Source organism: Drosophila subobscura, chromosome U (assembly GCF_008121235.1).
Source record: "Drosophila subobscura isolate 14011-0131.10 chromosome U, UCBerk_Dsub_1.0, whole genome shotgun sequence".
NCBI lineage: Eukaryota > Metazoa > Arthropoda > Insecta > Diptera > Drosophilidae > Drosophila > Drosophila subobscura.
The window spans coordinates 12,001,945-12,019,703 of NC_048534.1; the positions used below are offsets into that span (position 1 = coordinate 12,001,945).

At 42.5% G+C, this 17,759-nt stretch overlaps 1 protein-coding gene across 2 annotated transcripts; it reads left to right on the forward strand.

The window, feature by feature from the left end:
- Positions 1-11,115: 11,115 nt before the first annotated feature.
- Positions 11,116-12,103, forward strand: LOC117900708. 2 transcript variants are annotated; one of them, XM_034811166.1, is made up of 4 exons: positions 11,116-11,254; positions 11,321-11,494; positions 11,527-11,587; positions 11,660-12,102. In XM_034811166.1, exons 2-4 carry the CDS (start codon positions 11,477-11,479, stop codon positions 11,965-11,967), a joined length of 387 nt encoding a protein of 128 aa, XP_034667057.1. In that variant the 5' UTR covers positions 11,116-11,254; positions 11,321-11,476; the 3' UTR covers positions 11,968-12,102. The 2 variants fall into 2 exon arrangements, with proteins under 2 accessions (XP_034667057.1, XP_034667056.1); XM_034811165.1 differs by having other exon boundaries at positions 11,527-12,103.
- The last annotated feature ends 5,656 nt before the right edge of the window (positions 12,104-17,759 follow it).

Sequence of the window (17,759 nt, forward strand, 5' to 3'; positions counted from 1 at the left end):
GAATAGAAACAAACTGGGGAAGTTTCCTTTGCCTGTCCAGATTTTGTCTCTCATTTTTTCCCATTCTCCCTTTGGTTGGTTATAGAATTTCATTAGATCGCGCTGCAATTGAATCCTTCTAAATGTATCAAGCTGTGGGTATCCTTTAGTCGAATTAAACCCCAAAATTACTTTGCTAGTTTTCTTTCTTTTTGCCATGTTATTTCTGCTGTTGTTTCCATCTCTTTTTCAAGTCTTCCACTGCTGCTGTTGTTGTTCTTGACCAACAGAAATTAGAAAATTTAAATTCAAATATTTTCTGTGGCCCCGTAAATGTTTTCATTTCATTTTATTCATTTTCCTCACAAGTTATTTTAAGCAACATGCAACAGAAGCACACAAAAAATCAAACTCAAATAAAAAAAAAAGGAAATTTTGCATTTGCCGAGCAATTTGAATGGAATTTTACTCAGACAAGACAAACACACAGAAAAAAAGCGAATAAAATTGATTAAATTGTTTGTAGTTTTTCCAGTAAATTCAATAGACGCCTTAACCCGAATCAGTAAACTTCCTCGTTCCCTCCACGGCTGCGTGAGCACCGCTAACTGCAGGGGAAATTATTAAAAAACGATTTTGCGGCAAGAACAGCGCGCGGAGCTGGTGGGAAATGGGGCTTTTGCCACATCGTTGGTTTTTATGGTTTCGCGCACGCACAAAACTTTCGCCAACAACAGCCACCCAAAAAAAGAGGCAGCAACAACAAGGAGCAACATCAGAAACAACAGCAGCACAGGAGCCAACGCTCCACAAGCTCCATCCCAAAATGTTTCATTCTCATTTGGTTTTAGAACCCCGACTTGGTCTTCCTGGTGCACCTGCAACAGCAGCAATATTAGCAAGTTCAATAGCAACAGCAGCCTCAGAAGCAACAGAAACATCATTAGAAGAGGCAGAAACACATTGGCAACATGCAAAGGAGGAGGATAGCATCGAATACTGATGCCCTTAGTCCTAGAGCGCTGCCATTTATAATTAGATTTAAACAATCAAATTAAACTGCATCGAAAGTTTGTAAAGTTTTCCTTATGCAACTAGTAGACTATAATTTATAGAAAAATTCGGTTTAACTCACGACCTTTTCATGCTAATTAACAATGTAATATTTTCCCTCTTTGTTCTTAAACCAATTTAGACTTTTGCAAGAGTATTTCTACAGTTGCATCATTGGCACCGGCTGTGGACTTTTTGGGGCTTCCACAATGTTTCCAAGCAGAAACCGAAAACTTTCATCCCAGCTCGAAAAGTGAGGTTTCCCCAATCAAATTGGTGGTTAAAGCTTGCATAACCGAAAACGAAAATTTATGCAGGCCAAATCAGAAAATGAGAATGACTTCCATTACCAAAAAGGGGCAGCAACAAAGGGGGAGTGGCGAGTGCAACATTAAGTGGCACATAATTGCTTAATCTCTGCGGCTCTTGCACGACATTGTAATAATTTATTTGACAGACCCTCAGCCCCAGACCCAAAACCAGGACCAACCCCCCACTCAACTCAGGTCCGGGTTCGGCCCTATCCAGAGACATGAAAATTAAAACGAAAATTTTTCAGACAAGAGTCGAGAGACAAGAGACAACGACAACGTCAAGGCAAATTATGCAGTCAGCATGTCCCTGTGGCAGGACAAGCCAAAAAAGGGGGTTAACAATACGGCCGCATTTCTTTTTTGTGGGTCAGTAAAGGATTTATGGTTAGGCCAGGATCCGCTGCTAGTCGGAATGAATCAAAATGTCCCTGTGGGGCAGGACTCTCGGCCGCAGAGGGAACAAGTCCGTAGTTGTTCGCTCAGTCGGTGGAAAGCATTAACCGAAAGAGCAAGGTTGGAGTTGTTGAATAATAATACAAATTACTGAAAGCGCATTCTTAATGAGGAAGAAGATTGGTCTTAATATTGTTATTAAAGTTCGCACCAAATATTCTCTCACATTCTATCATTTTACTTTATAGTTTACTGCATTCCATATTCCTATTGATTAACACCTGCCGCACATTTGCAACTAACCATCAAAATTGATAATTCATTTTGTGAATAAATATCACATTTTATAATCAACCAAATTGTCAGACAAATCAAGTTCCCAGCCACAACTTGAGTGTCGATTCTCGGCACTTGCTCTAATTATTCATAGTCACACATGCACAGGAGTATACCCTTGAAACACCTAACCAACACACATCTGCATATATAGACACATCGGAGTGAATAAATTTACACCTAATCAATGCAATATTGAAATTAAGTTGGCACACATCAGGGGAAGCGTCTCATGCCACACAGGAGCTGCATGCTTTGTGCGAAATATCTTCGGCTTTTAGTCACTTATACATACATACAATATGTATATATTTATACATGTTTATATCTATGGTAGTGCCTCAAATATATTGCATAATTAGGGACGCATTCGCAAAGATTAATGGATTTTAATTAGAAAATGGTCAAATAGCCGAATGGAATTTTCATTTTGGTATTTTCGTCTATAAATCCTTAGAGCTTAATGATTGATTGATATAGTGGTGCTCCCACATCATAAAGCTAAATTAATGGCTTATTTGGTTTTGAGTTAAATAAGGCAAAATGCTGCCTTTTGTTTGGGTTTGAGTTAAAGTCGTGTTGGATGGCTGTCGTTCTCCCCACCACATGTCCATCATTGTTGGTTTTTGCCGCATTTTAATTACAAAATCAAAAGCTGTCAGCACTCTTAACTATATTGTACATACCATTTACAGCTACTGCCAACGTAATAGTGATCCTGGAATGATTTCAAAGAAGAGGTTTTAGTTATTTAAGTTTTATATGAAATAAACTTTTATCTTTCTAAGGCTTAGATTCTAGATACTTGGCAATAAATGAACAAAAGCAAACAAACAAAAATGAACAAACCATGCATACATTATAGTAGTTCCACTATAATTTTGACCGCAACTGTACACACACATACACACTCTTGTCAGAGCCATAGAGCCAGCCCCCCCCCACAATATCCTTTTAAACGCATTTTCCGGTGCTCTGCGTGTGACAGGCGACTGCCTAAGGCGTTTATCTGTGTAACATGATGATATCGCGCATTTTTTTCCTCCCGTTTGCCTTTTATCGTGGGCGTGGCACCCGCCCAGCCGCACACACACAGCCACAGACACTCGCGGACAGGAGCATAAAATATGCAACCATCTCCATGGTTGCACTTTTGATATATCGGTTTACCTTCGTGTGTGTGGGTGTGGGTGTGGTGTCGCATTTATTTACCGAAACCGAACCCCCAATGGAGCAAGAGCCGCTCACTCTGTAGCCGCTTTTCCCACCCACATTCCCGCACCAAGCACAAAACCGAACAGGGAAAATGCTGAAAAAAAACGCTTTGCTCATATTTTCAATATGATGTCGTGTCAATAACAGTTATATTGCTCAGACTTTTCACTTTTCCTCCACCCTCTCTCTCTACTTTTTGGTGGTGCATGTGCACACATGGGAGGAGGTATCATGTGAAGGCGGAAGTGGCTGTGCAAGTCGCAGCACACGACGAAGTGCTGGAAATAGTTGAGCAACAGCCGCAGATGGTTTGGTTTCCTTGAGAACTTCCAGGACTATTTCCGCATTGTCGGAAGATTCTACCACACAACCAAACTGGCTCTGGTTTCCCCTCCTCTTCAATAGTTTTTGCGTTCCTTGCCTTCCACAAAGGAAACAAAAACGAGAAGGGACGTGTGAGACGCTTCTTACGCGTCACAACTTTTATACCCGGCACTCAGTACTACATCTGCACTTTAGCGGTTATTTGTCAAATTTTACATTTTTTCTTCATCTGTCATCTACATCAACAACACTACTCACGCCAACACGCTCCTTTAGCTCGCCACCCTCCCCTAGAAACACACACTGCAGAGTCAGGGCAGAGTCGCGGCAGAGTCAGCGGCAGAGGCAGCGGCAGAGGCAGAGGCAGTGACGTGTCAGGGGCCAGGCCATAAACAGCGCGAAGCAGAGTGTGAATGCTGCGGGACGGGGTGGGTTTGGCTACTGCAAATTAATTTCTTCATTGTGGCTATAATAATGATCTAATCGGATCCCAATTTGGTGATCTGATAGATAAGGTCATTCCCTACGGAATGGCGTTTTTAGTTTTCTGCTATCTTCAAAATTGTAGATTTGGGAGGTTTTCGCCCTTTTGCGGAGGCGGAAGGGGGCGTGGCTCATTTTTGAAATACACTTGTAACAGTGTGAGCATACAGAAGTCTGGATGCAAAATTTGGTGGCTCTAGCTCTTATGGTCTCTGAGATCCAGGCGCTCATAAGGACGGACGGACGGACGGACGGACGGACGGACAGACAGACATGGCTCAATCGACTCGGCTATTGATGCTGATCAAGAATATATATACTTTATGGGGTCGGAAACGTTTCCTTCTGTGCGTTACATACAACCGTTATCCGCACAAATACAATATACCCTATTTACTCTTCGAGTACCGGGTATAAAAATACAATATACCCTATTTACTCTTCGAGTACCGGGTATAAAAACGCTGCCAGCGTCAAATATTTCATGGAAAACTACAAAAACAAACAAACACCGAGAAAGATGTGTGGAAGAAGGAGTCACAGCTGTTGTGGGCCCGATAGTTGTACATGTATTTCTAACGGTATGCATCTTTATTTGCAGCGTTTAAACAGTTCGCAGCAGGAAAAAAGAGTGCAGCCAGAATGTCGATTTTTTTTGTTTTTGTTTTGGATGCCAGCCAAAAGAAACGCACAACACAAATACGCATATCAAATTTCTCGCCAGCTCTAAACAGACACGACGAAGGCCAAAAAGAATAAAAGTGAGAGAGAAAGTGTGCAAAAACAGAGCAAGCAACAAAACAAGAAGGAAAGAATCAAACCAGTGGCCGAAGCTGAGGATACCCTCTACACTTTATGATTATTTTTGACTCTGCTCATAGCAAACTTCATGTTAGAATAAATATTTCCTCTGCGAGTTAGGGCATTAAAAGAAACCAACGGTATTCAAATACATGAGTGTGTGTGAGAGTGTGAGTGTGTCTTGCACTCAAAGATACTTTTGACTTTGCGTGCAACTGAGCATATGAGCGTGATTTCTGCATTTGAGCTTTTGCCAGGGCATAAATGGAAGTCCAAAGACGAGGAGATGGTATGCACAGGGCTTGCGATTGTCCAGTTTGGATCCACTTCACTCTCGCTCGTACTCGCACTAGCCGTCTCCTCCCTCTGCCGCCCTTTCAGAGACTGTACAAAAAGCCTGCTGAAATTTCAAGCACTTTTGACACTTTGGCCCACACCCATACACATACTGAGGGGAAAGAGAAGGAGGGCTCGTGGGCTTTGCACACCTTCCCACAGAGGGAGAGAGAAGGATAGCTAGATGGGGGAAGTGGTGGGTGAAGGAGAGGACGACCTCTCTGATCCCAGGGCCAGAGCGTTTGGCATAGTCTTACACAAAGATTTACGTACAAAATGTTGACATAAAGTGCGCAAAAGTGGAATTGCATTTCGTATGTAACTTGAGTATGCTCTTTTGTTAACACGATGATGACAACGACAACGACGACTGCCACGACGACGATGATGATGATGATGTTGTTGGGCCACGCCCAGGCATTTCAACTTGTCAGAGGCTGCGACTCCCTTAACCCAAAAAAGAACCCCAAAACCCCCCACAGCAACCGACCCACACTCGCTCTTACACTCTTTGGGCATTTTTAACAAGGCATAACTGTGCACACTCTGCCACAGTCCACACAAGTGGGTCGTCTGATACTCCAAATACTGTTGATTGTTGCATTGGTCCTCGTAAATATCAAAGGACATTTTTGCACACGCTTAAAGTGCACAAATAATAAATAGAATGGAGTAAAATAAAATATATACAAAAATAAATTCCAATTGTACGAATGCCAGGAGCACAACCCTTTTTGGCTTGAGCTAAAGAATGCAGAAATCTACTTTATGGCAAATATTTTAATAGATTTTAGGATATGATTTCTTGGAAAATTGCGTCACTTACATTTTTGTGGAACTTTTGTTTGTATTTGGTGAATTCATTCAAACTATGCTAAACTATGCCTTAATTCAAGATTTGAATTTGCAGAAGATTTTATTTTGCATCGATATCTTTGATCAAATTTGGTTACACTGCTTGTGCTTTATCAAACAACAAACTCGATTAGTTTCGAGTCAATGAGAAAAGTAAACACGCGTGTTATTCCCTTAACTTCACACAGTTTACAGACCTACGAAAACACAGATTATTACATCAGAATTCCGGAAGGAATTCAGAGATTGAGGTGAGCATACATATCTATGCAGAAAGTAGAACGAAGAAATTCACGATGATATGTGCTCGGTTTGCAAACGTTCAAAGGTAGATCCAGTGTCCGCCCAGTGCGGCCACTCATTCTGCTGGCTGTGTATCAACGATCACCTCTTGGCCATTCGTTTCAATGGCAAGCGCCGCTGTCCAGTGTGCGCCACTGCCTTGGAAGCTCATTTTCCCGGATACGGAAAGCAGCCCAAATCAGATGATCATGGCAACGGCAGTAATGGAAACTGTTCCGTTTGCCAGAATCCGAATAAGAAAGTGGTCGCCACACACTGCGACCAATTGTTCTGTTTTGTTTGTTGTTAAAAATCAAACGTAACGGAGGTCAAAGAGATCCAGATACTTAGATACTTAGCTACACAATAAATTTTCTATTAACTTTGATATCTTGATGGCATATTATTATATTAAAATAGTTTTCTTTTGCTCTAACGTCTCGCCTTAACCACTCAAAGACTGCCAGTGTCATCGGATATGTGTATCCACAACAATGCTCAAGGATAGTCTAGACTTTCCTTCAAACTTAAGCCCACTCATTCCACATTCTGCTACTTCAGCAGACTTGTTTGTGCATTATCCTATAGACTTGGCAGACGACTCCTTTGGACACCTTGAATGTTTCCTTCTGCATGGCTGCTGTAAAGGCGGCGTAATTACACCAAGCTGCCAGCAGGGGACTCCACCTCAAGCTGGAGGCATCCTTCCACCTACATTTTTTAGCACTTAAGTGGCCTTTAACACCTGCTGATGCAGATGCTGCTGCGTGTTGCAGGTTTCAGGTTGCAGGCAACCTGTCGTGTTTGTTGCGGCCATTAGGGTAAAGCAAAATGTAAACGCTACGTGACCATAAATAAAATTGACAAATGCGGCTTCAGGGTTTTCCCTAGGACTTCCTTCAGAGCCAGTGGTAAATTAAATTTGCTGAAAAAGAGATATGCTAATTTTTGCACAGAATATTGGAACCAATTATATATTCTACAAATGACGCGATTCCCGTTGAGAACTACCCCCAGGGCCACTCAATTAGTTGAAATGCAAATCGAAGGAACGCTGATTGGGATGAGAGTACAAGAGATTTTGCCATTATGATTGGCTTATCATTTTCATTATCGTTTAGAGAATGTTGGAGACGAGACTGAGTTGAATTTTTGATTTTGATGGTTGCAGGCAAGTACGTTCTATAATCGTATTACACATACCACCACACCCACACAGTCGATAGGGCAGAGTATTGCCTTTCAAATACCCTGGATGAGAGACCAAGACCTTACACAACCAAAGCAAACCAGAACCAATCTTTCCGTGACATTCTAACTAATTCCTCAATGTAAAGTTTTCTTGCTGCCATTTTTAAAAGGAAAGTAAATAAGACAATGTGGAGTACTGCCAAAAGAAACAATTTATTTTCAAGGGTATCATTATCTGCGGCTCACAAATTTTTCTCTCTCTTTCTCCTGCTTTAAAGCTTACATAACAGTTAATTTGATTGCTGCATACGTTCAGACGCTCAAATGGCCATGAAAACATATTGAGCAGCAGTCGCAGTGAAAGAGACAAAAGCAGAGGCAGCGCAGCAGCTGCCCATAAAATGCTGTTTTATTAACTTCAATACAAATACAAGTTGAGCGTGAATGGAAGAGAGTGGGAGTGGAGCCTCAGGCAATACAACGAGCGACAACGATAGCTGTGGATGCGGAAACAGAGAGTAGCCTACAAGAACAAAAGCAAACAGAAGTAACGGTTGAAGGGAAGTAGCGACAGGCGACCAAAGTGTCAGCGGTGATTGCAGCATTAGAAAAAAATAAATGGTACAATTATTAAATATTATATTTTAGTAGTATGGTTTCTTCTGAGCTATCCCTTCTTTATGGTAAAATCAGATTCAATATTGACCTGGCATTTTGGGCAGCGGCGTATTTTGGTGTGTTTGTTGAAGAACAAATACTCCTTAAGGCAGGCCAGGCAAAAGGAGTGGCCGCAATGTGTGGCCACTGGATCTTTCTTTGGACGTACGCAAATTAAACAATCGCCGTTGATGTCATCCCCCTTAGAATTGCCGCGGAACCCACGATCAGTTGACTTCAGTTTTACTCCGTACCCTGGAACATGAGCTTCCATGTCCATGGCACACACTGGACAGCGGCGCTTGCCATTGGAACGAGTGGAGAAGAGGTGATCGTTGATGCACACCCAGCAGAATGAGTGGCCGCAGTGGGCGGACACTGGATCTACCTTTAGACGTTTGCAAATCGAGCAATTATCACCGAGGTCCACAGCGGGCTCCCGTGAGATCTTCTTCTTTAGGTTTTCAAACATTGAAGCTAGATTGCCAGTAACAAAAAAAGATAAATAGAAAAACAGTGCGTCGACTAGTAACACTCTTGCCTATTTACTTTTTCTAAATTGCAAAAATTTTAAGGTAGACTTTATTTTGGATCTTTTTTTTAACAGAACTCTGATCAAATGAATTGGCTATTTTAGTTGACTCTTGGAATAAAATCTAGGCCTACTAATAATACAAAAATCACGAAACAACCGCCCTAGTATATTTCCTTGATAATTTTTAAGTGCCTACAGAAGTATAAGTAGTCGCCAAAGGTAAATACACTGCGTATAAGATTTTAAAAATGCATTTAAAATTTTGTCAACTGTACAAAATGATCCGTCAAATGGACTCCAATGAAATACACACTCCAACAAATAGAGGCAGCGACGGAGATAGATACCTACATATGTATACGTAGGTAGCAAATACAATTCAATTTCCTCAAAATGTTGTATTTATTATTTCCTCATTGCATTTGGCAATGTCGTCGCCGTCACCGTCGCTGTCGACGCTGGCGCTGACGATGCTGCTGGAGTAAGTCCGTAAATCGGAACCGTTAAACATTCTGGTGGGGTTGAAGCTGGATGGGAGGGTGAGTGGGGTTATGCGAGCCCAAGCACAGACAAAGACATAAGCACACACACGCACACACACATATGAAATTTGACATTGTTGGCATACAAAAGGCAACATCCGCGCAGGTATGGAAAAGACAAAGTGAGTGGGGTGGGATATGGAGGAAGAGACGAAGAGACAGACACACAAACGGAAGGACGCACAGTGGGCCAAAGCGGAGAATCGGAAACACAAAATATAATTTTCACAAACTATATAATCTTAAATATTTCACGGCACAAAGAATATCAGCATCAGCATCTCTTCGCGAACGTTGCTCGAATAGTTAGGAAACAAAATCGGAAAATATTAATTTCAAAAACAAGACAAATTGAGAAAAAGTCAATAATCATTGCTTTCGCTTTAAAAATAAATCTCAAATTTGCGTTGAACCATTTAATATACGATTTCATGGCACGCAGAACATCAGCAGCATTCCCAATGAGAACTTCTCGAACAGGTAATAAGGGTATAGAAATTCGTGAGAACGAGCCACTGTGCCACGACAGAATGATGACAGAGCAGCAGCAGGTAGCGTGGCAGAGTTGAGTTGCGATACACTGGAGGGTGCAGTGCTTTCATGCTTTAAACAATGCGATAAAACGGTATTAGTCACGTTAAATTGAATTTATTTAGGCGCGCTTTTAGGCCACATACCGAAGGCAAGTCAGTCTCTTTAGCTCTCTTCTTTGCCATGTTATGGCATTAAAGGTATTCTTGGAAAAGATTTGAATTGGATGATGGAGTACCACCTGAAGGATTTTTCTGTTCATAGAATAAAGTTATTTTTCACATAATCTTTCGGATTTAATATTATGCAATTTTGGCATTTAATGTGTTTAATAATCATTGGATAAACTTTTTGTTTCCAGGTCATTATCTATAATTCTGTAAATAAGTATTAACTAAAAGCAAAGCCAATTCCCTTTCAGGAGTACCATTATTGTGTATGCTGTAGTATATTTTTGTTTGTGTGAGAGTTAAGCCTCATTGTCAGCATATCCTTTGAGTGTTTTATGCTACAGTCACAGCCGTGGCAGAGCTTTCTGGCTTCAATTGCTACCTGAGCAGCTAAGCCCCCGCTTAGCCGTCGCACATTCGCTGTCTCTTCCCTCAATCCTCTTTCTCTCTCTTTCTTAAATAGGAAAATTATGCAAATCATGCGGTCCTTATTAGATTTATTTGTGGCATTCTCGAATATGTGTGTGGCATTATTTCTGGTTAAGCTTTTAGCGGGTATTTCGATTCTTGTCAGACGTTTGCACAACAGCGTACGTTCTTTTGCTGTTTTTTTTCGGGGAAGAACTGTAGTCTCTAATGCTCTGGAAACTTGTATTACACTCAGATAAGGTGACTGGAACATATACTTATGAGTAGCGGGTATCTTGTAGTCGAAATGTCGCTTGCATTTTGATTTTAAGTAACTCCCAGAGAGAGAGTGAGAATGAGAGCTTGAAGGAGTGGGAAATATAGAGTGTTTTGTTGGGTATTGGATAGCCGGAGAATGATTTACGCGTCCTAGCTGTGGCCAACATCGTTTATGAGACAGTAAATTATGGCTGCCGGTGGCGGTGACATTTGGCCGGAGGCGTGGCAAATATTGGAGAGAGGTATGGCGAAATTTAGGAAGGGGGAAAATGCGTGTGTCCCTTAAATAGAAGAAAAGTGATCAGGATCGAGAGAAGTACAACCAATACTTAACAAATGTGCAGCTACAATTTCATACTGTTGTTCCACAGTTGGCTTGGTACTCAGAGTAATATCGAGTTTGCCCTGATATTCTCTGATTCATTCCAGAAGTCACAACGAAACCTTGAAAACCTCACACTCAATTTCAACTATTTGACTTCAATTTTAATTTTAAATTTAAATTTAAACCGAACAAAACATTAAGCTCAAGCGCTATGTTTCGCCAAATAAATATTATGTTTATTCGCGGTGAGTACTTCCATTTTATTGGGTACATTCCACGAGATTATGTCGCTGGGTCGCTCAAACCTTCAGGTGCGCAGCGGAACTTGTACGAGGCACCACTGTGCTGCAACAAAAACAGTTTACAACAGAACTCAAAAACTATTGCAGTTTGGTCTCAGAAAAATAAGCAAAAGACCATCGCAACAAAAGAGGCGTCTGCCCTTGTGGTTTCAGGCAAGTCTGAGAATGGATGCTTCGCCGAGAATCGCCGCGAATCATTGAAGATGATGAGAGAAAACAGCAAAGACGACAACGAACAGATGTCTACTGGTCCTCATAACATTACTGAATATAGTCAGACGCCACTCTGGCGCCCATCTATACCGTGTGTTCCCATGCCTTGCCATCGGGGGCCCCTAGTGCTCCAAAAGGAGGCCTCCAAAGTGGACTCGCAGTTTCCCAAAGATGACACGAAGCTGAAACTAAACCGCCGTGACTATTTGCGCCAGATGTACAAGGATAACCGAATGAACCTCATAGAGAAGAAAGCGGCCACCGATATGCAAATGGACTCAACAAAATCCACTAAAGAGTTTTTAAATCCTGCTCGCTTGGAATTTGTGAATCTGAAGTGGAAAGAGCGCCAAGAAGAGATTGAGAAGCGACAGCAGGAGACAGACAAGAAGTACGTCTCCCGATTCGAGATGAATGCGGGCCGAAAGGAGAGAATTATATAACCAGTCGAAAACCCTCTCCTTGACTTGTGCAGAGACACGTTGAGTCCCAGGCTTTTAGCATTTTCACGTTGAAACAGTTAATTGTTAAAATTCATGCAATCATCCGACAAAGAGCCAACAGCAGCAAATTATACATGCGTATAAATAAAATAATTTTATGAACAGTAGATAATTGTATCTCCAAGGTAATCTTAAGAGAAATGTGTACTAAGATAGCCAGAACATTTCGCCAATGAAGAGCCTTTGTCGAAAGGATTAACCTCTTTGCATAATATCAAAGATATTCAATAGACAAAACTCAACAAGTAACTTTTTAGATTTAAAGTTAACCTACAAAGAACATAACAAAAAGTCCAAGCTATTATCTTGCTGCTGCCAGGTCTTAGCGTAGCAAAAATATAGATCATCGCTGCGCTTCGATATGCAAAACCAAATTTATGCAACGCCATAAAATGAAAACTCCACAGAAGAAGAAATGTTGATCAAGTGTAAATGCCCTGCACAGTCACTAAACCATGCCGAACACATGCATATGTATGGGTGTGGAAAAGCGGAAAATGCAATTGAAATGGGCGAAAAACGGAAACAACAGTAAAAAAGGATTAAGCCATGTTGTAATTGTTTTGGTCTGGCCGGACTTTTGTCCGTTCCTCCCTCCCTCTTTCCGTATGTGTGTATCTCTTTTGGGGTCTGTGTCTGTCGTTGCTGCTGCTGTTGCTCTTGCATAAATATTTAAAATTTAATTGAAATTGCGTTTGTAGAGAGCCATCGAAGGGAGGGAGACAGCTGGGGTTGGGTTCTGCCATGGGGTCCTGGCATGAGTTCGGGGCTCCGGTTTCGTTTGGAGATCAAAAGACAAGCGTTTGGCAGCTGTGGAAATCAACGCCTCAGAGCATGGAATACAATGAGGACGAGAGGGGAGATGCTTGACAAGCCCCAAAACTTCGTGCCCACCCCTCCTGCGGGGGGTAACTGGACCAAGGGGATCAGGTCTCTCTATCGCTCTCTCCGGTCCTGGGTGTGGCTACGGCTCTAGCTTGCAGCGTTCCGTGCTTGTTTACTGTTGTCCGGGCTTTGCCAAACGATGGCGAACAAAATGAGCGAGAGTGGCATACAGTAAATGCTCTCTCTGCTGAAAAAAAAGCAAACCATAGGCTAACTTTAACCTAGGCGCTGCAAAATGATTTTCAAATCTGATTCCTTTGGCGGAAGAATAAACGACGGGCGTGGAATAGCGCACAGCCTCTACATCGATGCGGACAGAGGCCTTACCTGTTCGAATCGTAAAAGAAAGAAACAATTCCCTAAAGTTTAAAGCCGATCTTAAAGTCCCTTACGTTACGTTCCTAAAACCTTTAGTCTTGTCCACTCCGGAGAGCTCTCACTGTTTGTGGAGAATGGTGTTCGGAAGGAGGACCCGCCCAAATGCGCTTCCTTTCGACATAAGGCAACTGCTGCGGCTCTGCCTCTGCTGTTCTCTGTCCTCCCATCCTGTCCCGCGCGACACACTCTGTGCGTATGCGTTATATGGCTTGTTATTTATCTTTAGCTCATTGCTCCCGGGGTCTGGCCATCGCTGCCCTCCTCCTACTCGCCGCTGTCCCTGTCCCTGTCCCTGGCACTGGCATGCCAATAAACTGCACCAAAGGCGACAGAGACAAGAGGCACAGAGAATGGATGCAGGATAGAGGCAGAAGGCGTGGCTGTGGCGGCACTCAAGGGCGTTTAATTGAATGTACGTGACACGGCACGGTCCGGTCAGGTAAGGTCCGGGCCGGAATGGATCGGAATGCAGCCGTAGACGCATTAACAGTGTCAGTGCCTGACCCACCTTGACATCGCTGCATTGTTGCACAGTTGCACAGTTGCAGTTGCCGAGTCCGACCCCGTGGCTGTTGCAAGTTTCTCTTCGCTGGCGGGCGGCCTTTCCTACCGGCCATAAATCAATGCAAATTACAGTCCATTCTCTCGTTTCCATCTCCGTTTGTGTCCTCTGCTATATGGGATTGTGACGTCGCATAAAGCTTAACACATGCTTCGAGAAATTCAAAAGGGGCTCCACAGAGAGTATTCACAGAAGACGGAAAGATGGAGAACGAGAAATTGCTTCATTCGATGACTAATTTACTGGAAACAAAAACTACAAGCGCACACAAAGTTTCAATCACACTAATCAGCTGTTTAATTAAAGTTTGGCCATATTTTGCGTTGTAAAACCTCGACTTGGGGTTGCCACACCAGCGGAAAGCTGATCGATAAACTGAACTTCACTTCACTGAACTTAAATATTAATTTTACATTAACGTGTACATCTGTTTAAACTCTGTATGGATTCTGAATTAACTTTTGGCATTATCCTTGAAAGTTTACCCACAGATATGTGCGAACGTACAGTCGAATTCAATGCTAAATGTAAATACAAAGATGGCAAATTTTGTTATTTTTCCCCATGCATTATTCGAGTGGCAAACATACACTCGTACAGTCCGCAAATCCTCAGGGATCTACATAAGCATCTAACTATCCTATCCATCATCGAATTCGATATTTACTCAACTAAATTGCATTTTCCATTTGACTTGAGCACGGCAGGAGCTGGAGGGAAGATGCAGACCGTGCTGGCGTGGCATGTGGCAGAGGAGGCAGCCATGACGATTAATTAGGAGATGAACTAATTGAATTAGAATAACTTAAATTAGGTAAACAGACAGAGTGGGTGTCCATGGGGTCCCGAGTGAGTGCAGCGCTAGGAATGCTAATGTTATTGACAAACTCCAATAAAAGGAAAAGAAATATTTCTATCATACCCTTTTGGAGGGTATGCAGTTTGAAACGCAGAGAACGAATCACTTCCAAATACATATGTATATGCCATGGACAATATCGAACTAAGAGAACATACTGGTTCGGCTTCCACAGCGAGTCTTAATTCTTGTTCAAATCCAATTTGAAATGGCAAATGCCATCGCTCTCTGACTCTTTTACCCTTGCTCGCCCCCCCTGTCTCACCATTTCGCTCCTAGACGCAGTGAGAATTAATTAAGTGCATTAAAACTTATTGAACTGCATGATGGTTGTGGGCAGAATGGGTGGCAAGCGAATGATATATGTAACTGGAGCATGGGCTCTATCTCTCACTCTCTCGGCTATGCTTCTGCTGCCTCTTGCACAATTCCTTTTGACACCATGTATGTATCACTCTTACAAGGTTTTTGAGCTATAATATTCATATACAACCCCAATATTTACTGGATTATGCATTTAGTTCGTTATGTATTTTTATAGAATTTTTATAATACTAAAAAAGTGCCCGATAGTATTTTGCTAGCCGCTCCAAATATATAGATTTCACATATCGACCAAGAATCTTGCCTGGGCGACAGTTGCAAACTTGATACAGATGACCGTGAAACATTTAAAGAGTAAGATGAAATATCTGACGGCGCGGTTCCACCTCCACCAGCTTAACAAGGTTAAATATCACCGCTGGTGGGTCCCATATACATATGAGAGTCTTGATCCCCGACCCCCTCTGCAAATAGATGAACGAGACTGAATGCAACAACATAGAGGAAACGGTAAGCTTACAAACACGATCACGCCTGCGCTCATAAACAAAGTAGAAATCAGCGAATAGCAAGAGCCACAGAGGCGGACGGCGAGTGAGAGAGAGAGAGAGAGAGAGAGAGAGAGAGAGAGAGAGAGAGAGAGAGAGAGAGAGAGAGCGTTGTAAACGCGACAGTTGGTTCGAGTCTGTGCGGTTGTTGTTGTCGGCCAGGCCATTGATCATGCGGTGCGGTGGCGCAGAAGCAAGACGTCTTCGAAGTCAGAGTAGAAAACTGCAAAATAATGAGATGGGTACTTATGTACATACCTCCACCCCTCCCCCTCAAATGAATTCAACTGAAAGTTAGAATGTTTCATTTGTGTCATATAATTTCATATCAATATTTATATGTATTGCTATCTCTCTCTTATTGCCATCTCGCTCTTCAATTTTGTGCGTTGCTGCGTGTGCTGACAAATGCCAAATGCCGCCACAAAGCAACACAAGAAAAATACGCAACGGAAGGCAAGTTGTTGCGTGTTTGTTGTTGTGCTTTTTCTGCACCCTCTTCGGCTCAAAGCATATCAGTAAAGGGTAAGTCAAATATTTTAAGTAGCTTATGTTCCAGCTCTTCTCCATCTCGCCTGGAATGCCTCACCCCTTTATTAATATACTTTTTCTATGCTTTTCTGCTCTTTCCTGATTCTTGCCGCTTGCACTGCCTCAACTCGCAGCTTCTATCTCTCTCTGTCTCATGCTCCCTCACGTATGCGGTGAATAACGGAACGTGCATGTCCAACACGAAAACACACACACATCCCAGCATACGCAAACTGCGAATGCCATGTGTGTGTGTAGTTGTGTGGAATGCCTGATGGAAGAAAAGTTGCTGCTGCTGGCGCGTGATTCCAATCGAGTTATTACAGAAATTAATCATGTTGAACATGCATGGGAATTGCACTCATACATATGCACAGCCGCAGCATATTTGCATCAGCATCTGCACACACACACACACACACACACACATGCACTCATGCACATGCAGGCACCCATATGCATGCATTCATATGCATACATTCATAAAGGGCAAAAGCGAAGTACGGAAGCAGGGAGCACCGGGACGTACCCAAAAGATTACATCATTGTGAGCATTCTTTGAGTAAGTGATTAAAATGCAAAATTGTGAGAGTTGTGTTGAAAAATTGTGGCGGGAAACGCTGAGAAAAGAAGGATACAATTTAGAGGGTGGATAGAGAAATTTTAGAGTTCGCTTCCCTACAAATTTTGGGCAACGATCTCAAAGGATGACTACTCCATCAACTTGTAAACTTGTTTGCACTGAAGGTTATGTTTCGCTGCCATTGGCTTGCTTACAACGCATTGGAGACATGGACTAAGGACAGAGTAGCAGACAGATGGATAGAGAGATGGAGAATCGAAATCGCAGCGCGCAATTCAATTCCCGCAGCGCTCGTTCTCGGCTTTGGTTAAATGAAAAGCAAAGCCAGTCTCAACTGAAAGTACAAATTGCAGGAGAAGCGCTTATTTGTCATAGGATTTGGCGGGCCAGTCAAACAGAGCAGCAGCTAAGAGGAGTCTGAGAAGAGGCAGAGATTGAGCATCAGCCAAAGCAACAGTACAAACAATAAAGTATAGGAACTTCCTGGACCGAAGCTAAGATACCCAAGCGGAATCATCGACCTGGACTACATATCATTGAGATATGAAGTTTTTATTTATTTATTTATTTTGCTCGAAATTGCACGTCAAAACATAAGAAAATGCATGCGGAAACGTTATATATTTTATCCATTTTTATCGATGCTTACCTTGGTGTTGCCAACATCTGCTCAAAGCCATAATACCCGCTGCAAGGGTATAGAAAAGCACATTGACAGCCACTCAGAAAGAAGACACGACAAAAAAAAACAGTGAAAAGGGATAGGCAGCGAGAGAGGGTGGAAGGAAGAAAGGGTGTGGCATTGGGTGGAAAAAGGATATGCAGCTCTGGCCACAGCGGTTAGCGCTGGCGATGACTTAACGGATTTTCAATCTCAGTCGCTGCTCCCCGCCCCCAGAGGCCCCGCCAGTCAGACGGCTTCGGCGAGTGCAGCTGAGCTTGGTTTTGCGAGGTATCAAACGGATAAGAGTGTCTCTATACACGTAAAGGTTGATTGATTCAGGTGATTCAAAGTTTAATATGAGATTAAGTCAAAAGTCTTGTGCAATGAAACTCTGAAGA